General features: G+C 41.3%; 1 protein-coding gene across 1 annotated transcript in view; it reads left to right on the forward strand.

Moving 5' to 3' along the window:
• COG2 (component of oligomeric golgi complex 2) overlaps positions 1–2,019 on the forward strand; it is a gene marked incomplete at its 5' end in the record, with an annotated part of 124,154 nt that extends 122,135 nt beyond the window's left edge. Inside the window, one exon of the mRNA XM_018573383.1 lies at positions 1,912–2,019. Within this exon, the coding sequence (XP_018428885.1) occupies positions 1,912–2,004 (93 nt within the window). The remainder of the gene's footprint in view (positions 1–1,911) is intronic.
• Between the last annotated feature and the right edge of the window lie 3,239 nt (positions 2,020–5,258).

Consider the following 5,258-nt stretch of genomic DNA (forward strand, 5'->3'; position numbering starts at 1 on the left):
CCCCCCCCCCCCCCCCCCAATGTTAATTAAAGCACTTACCCTAAATGATTCTCAATCAGATCTTCTTTCCTGTCGTTTTCATCTGTCCGAGCGCTGCTTCGGGTCTCCGATCCAGCGCTTACTCCTCTGTCTTTGCTAGCACTTTCTGTCCCACAGTGTCTGCATGCGGGTGCACGCCATCCATATACTTACCTTGTGTCTCTCCTCGTCTCCCGGCCAAAAATCTGAACTGCACATGCACCCGCCTCAAGATGCTTTGCGGCCGCCCGAGAATTTTCAGATTTTTACGACGGGAGCACGCGGGGAAGACAAAGGTAAGTGTAAACCGCTTTTAAAGCGTTTGTTTTTTTAGACACTTTGCATACATCTACTGCTTGCTAGCAGTAGATATATGCAAAAACACCGGTGGGTTTAATAACCCTTTAAGTAAATTAAACTTGTTTACCTTTTACCTTTTAAAGAGGCACTTAAAGTGGACCTCTATCCCCTTTGACTAAAAATCACATCAGCATGAAGCTCTGCATGCTTATTTAAAACCATCTTACATTCACTAGTTCAACAAACAAGTTTTACTTGTTTTTACTTACAATAGAGTTTATCCACTTCCTGGTCCATTTTGGCTCAAATGTGCCCAAGCGTTGCATCCTGGGAAAATTACATCAGCAGAGCATTGCTGGGAAATCATCTGTAATCTCAAAAGATCTCGGGGAAAAGCATTTTCCTCCCCTGAAATGATGTGCATGGTCACATGTCCTAGTCACATGTGCCAGAGTTCCAGAAAGTAAAGGGAGATCCAGTAATCTGCCTTTAGTTAAAATGTCCACTGTCAGAAGACTGAGGAAGTAAAGAAAAATAAAATATGCAAAGAATAGAAAGCCGGCAAATATCTAGAAGTATGTGTTTGTAGATTTTCAATACGAACCATTTCTAAAGGTGTGTTGTTATTTTAAAGATATGGGTAAAGGCCCGCTTTAGGAGTAGACATGATAGCTATCTACAAGTAAATGGTGACTGTAAAGCCGATAACTTGTTTATTCTTATATCCTTGATGAGGACATATGGCCGCAATTTAGGGTCTGAGAAAAGGGGGCTTAATCTGATATCTTGGGAGGGTTCAAGCAAAAATGTGGAACCTCTTTCCCCAAGTTGTAGTATCCGCTGGGAGTATTGACAATTTCCAAAAACTTCGAAATGGCTTCCACTTTGAGCATGATTATACTTCGCCCGGGATAAAATGTGTCGACCATGCGAAAGGGCAACTGTCACTGAAACCGCTGAGGTATAGCAAGTGATGAGCTGAGTTAAACCGCAGTAAATCCCAGTCTATGTAGCTGTATAGAGCTCACAAAACACAATTGAAATATTCTGTCTAGCAGATGGATGAATTAGAAGCTTAAACATCCTTATAGAAATGTGTTCTTCTGCCGTGAGTCATAGCCTGTGAGTAACCAAAAGACTCGGACATATGCCCTTGATTAGACAAGAAGATTCCATGGAACATTACATAGTCGAAGTAGAGGGGGAGGGAGGTGAGTGCTGACTGTCATGGGAACTGAAGTAAGTAAAAACGCTCTATTTAAATCCCCTAGAGAAAACTAACACAACCCTTGCAGTGTGGGGGTAGCCCCCTGCAAGGGTAAGTTTATTTCCCCTGAGTTTTCTTTAAGCTACTAATCCCCTCATGCCTTTGGGAGGAATGCTCATGGTCATCAGTTTTGCAATGCAACATAAGAATTGTAGTTCCACAACAGCTGGTGTGCAGAGATTGCCTACTCATGATCTAGGCTATATGATATGATTTTTCTTCTCCATCCACTTGTTCACATGCATATTTATATCATGTTTTACATCAGCAGCCTGTTTGTATTATGCTTGCTTTATATGTATGTAACATACACTTTCTTTCCACAGGTCCAGCAGTTTGGTTTTTCCCCAGAAGATGTAAGTTGTTTAGCTCTCATAGAGTTAGTTCAAGCTGCCAAGGAGCATATTGTGATGGACTAAGAAGAAAACATTTCCTTTAACTGCCTTACTTTTCACAGTGAACTACCTTTTCTACTCTCGGCAGACTACATGATGAGTACTGATGAGCTTTAAACCCATAGGTGGACATTTAGATAAGGGTAAAAAGAAGGCAAATGGATAAGATTTAATGGTTACAACTTTCCCCCCCAAAAATAAGTAAATAAGCCCACACTAATTTTGAGTCAAATTGCTTCCATCAGAGAGCAGTTTGATCACATGGGCTGCTTTTACATCACAGATAAATCCAATTAATGTTTACTGTAGCTGTCACTGCACATTATTTACATTTCACTCCAACACATCAAATTTTTGTATTCATATTTCTGTGTATAGGTTGTAATTATATATGTAAGTGGGGACAGCCATATTTTGTAATCTGCGTCATGTTTAGCATTGCTATGCGTTAGTTTTGCTTTTCTGCTCCTCCTCCTCTGGGCATCAACCTACCTATTAAAACAATTCATATGCAGATATCTCATCTCAGCAGTCCAAAAATCTTTACATTTAGTACAATAACAGAAATATAACTGAATAGACTTATAAAAAATCTGAAACTCGCATCAAAAGTTACCTAAAGGTAAACTGCAATAACACAAAATATGTACCCATTGAAAACATTCTCTACTTTACTTTTCAGACTTAATTGATGGAAGTGTGTTTTTGAATGCTCCTATATGCCAATTTATATTAAAAAAAACAAAATGATTACAAGATTATGTGATAAAGAAGTATTTGGTTCAGTTGGTCGTTACTGTGTATTGTCCAAAATAAAACAAAATAAAATTTGATTTACATGAATTAAAAAATCGCTTTCTGGGAAGATTGCTGGTTTACCAAGATGTTTGCTGCTGCATAGATTGCTGCCTTACACGCTTCTCCTGCTTTTTTTACACTGAAGTACAGCTGTAATTTGGAAATTGAGACTTCTTTATTGTTTTAGGCAGCCATGTTGTTGATTTGGTAAAGATTAAGGGGCATATTTATGAAGCAAAAAAATCAACAATCATCTGCGGGTGAATTTTCCTGGAGCATGTTTGTAAATTACATTAGTGAATGTTTTGTGAGTCAGAGTCACTGCTTTATTATATGCGCCAAAATGTATCTAGGTCCAAGAACAAATATGTATTGTATTTTAGCTTCCGAGTCCTTAGATGTTGTGGCTGCATTTGTTTGATCACCTGGTGATGCTACCGGGAACATACTTCCTTTCCCTGGGTTACTTACTGTGCTGTATCCCCTTAGACTGCTCACACTTGATTTAGTCTACAACAAAATTTCCCCTCTCCTCATCTCTATAACATTAGGGAGAGGTGTTCTGCAGTCCACATAGATGAATTGGGGTGAGCTAATAACAATGTTCGAGACTTAAAGTGGAACTAAACTGTGCTGTTGCCGCCCAGGGCTTTTGAACTAATGTGCAAATATGCGTATCCTATTCGCGCTTTATAGCAGACTTATCTTACAAGCACCCCTTCCAACATGGTAGTGGCCATGATCGCTCGTGCCATTTTATCCCTGCTGCTGACATCACCTAATTGTCTTCCGGGTCCAGCATCTCTAGCCATCTTTGGCTTACAAAACGTTAAGTTAAAAAAGTTGTCACCCTGGCACCAAATGTGACGATAATAAGGTCTGACTAATCCTCAAACTGTGTAGGGAGAATTGGAAAGTTGTACTTAACACAGTACCACCCTCATTACTCAAATATTCACAACTCAATGACAAAAATGGTCAGATTTAAATGTTATGTCGGTGGTGGAGTAGGCACAACTTTTAAAAGCCACAGCCCAAATTAAAACACCCTTGGAACCAGACTTTTGGTTCCGCCGCCCATGTGAGGAAGCAGCGGGAAGATGACACTTCTTCAGCAGCATCGCTATCTTCATAAAAGACTTGCACTGCACGAATACTTGCTTCTCTCACACTTACCTCCGGTGCCCGAGGACACGGTATCGACCGATTCCTGGCACCGCCAAAGGCCCGATCACGATTTTTGGAATCGGTGCACCTGGGAAAGAGGCATACATAAAACTTTTTGCCCAAAAAGGGGAAGGGTCCCGCACACCCGGGTTCTTATACACCAATCTCGTTATTGAACAAAGATGCTAAGATCCTTTCTAAAATGATAGCTAACCGTCTGGCGGAACTTTTGCCGACTCTTATCCAGCCGGCACCGGTGGGATTTGTCAAGGGCTGCTCTGGGGTCCTTAACTTACGTAAGGTTTTTTTTTAGCCCTAGAACTGGCAAGATTTAATCCTTCTGCAGTGTTGGCCATCGTTACACAGGATGCTGTAAACCTGTGCTGGTTGTTCAGGGTGTTGGGCAAATTTGGATTCCAGGGCCGTATTATCTCCTTTTTTAATCAAATGTATGCCTCCCAAATTGCCAAGATACTTACGCAAATGGCACTCTCCATGTATTTTGTATTTGAAAAGGGCATGAGGCAGGTTTGTCCACTGTCCCCACTGCTATTTAATTTGTCCCTGGAACCCCTGGCATCCCATATTCTGCATTCCCCAGCCTTACATGGCATCAAAGTAGGAAAGGGCAAATTGAGACTGGCATTATTCGCAGATGATATCCTACTATTTACTTTGCGTCCCGAAGAAGATGTTTTTACGATCCAGGAAATATTGGCCCATTATAGGACCTTTTCGGGCCTTCTAATCAATTTTTTTAAAAGTGAAATCCTGCCTCTTACAGAAATGACACAGAACAGTTGGAGACCAGATATGTTATTTTGAGTGGTACAGCAAGACATAATTTACCTCTGGGTAAGTTACTGGATATTGGGGTAGGTAAATCACCTTTTTCCATATACCACCTTAACTACCCTACCTTACTAGATAGCATAATCAAGGAATTGGAGCTATGGCGGGACCTCCCTTTATCGCTCCTTGGAAGAATCCACCTGATTTTAAATGGTCAGCTTTGCCAAACTGCTGTACCCACTACAAACACTTCCCTTGCTTTTGAAATCCAGGGATATTGCCCGATTCACAAAAGCAATGATGACTTTCATTTGGCAGTCTAAACGTCCAAGAATTTCCATCAAAAAGCTATGGCTTCTGGGGCGTGTCCTAGGCATGAGCAAGACGAGGCAGAAGATGCCCGACACCCCTAAATTATCGACGCCAGCAAAGCTGAAAGATTTATTTTGCTTCGGCGGCCCTGCTGACCAAGGGTGTAGGGCCCGAAAAAGCTGCGGCCTCGAGTTACACAGCCCAGCCGG

This window comes from Nanorana parkeri, unplaced genomic scaffold (genome assembly GCF_000935625.1).
Source record: "Nanorana parkeri isolate BGI_ZX_2015 unplaced genomic scaffold, ASM93562v1 scaffold2356, whole genome shotgun sequence".
Classification (NCBI taxonomy): domain Eukaryota; kingdom Metazoa; phylum Chordata; class Amphibia; order Anura; family Dicroglossidae; genus Nanorana; species Nanorana parkeri.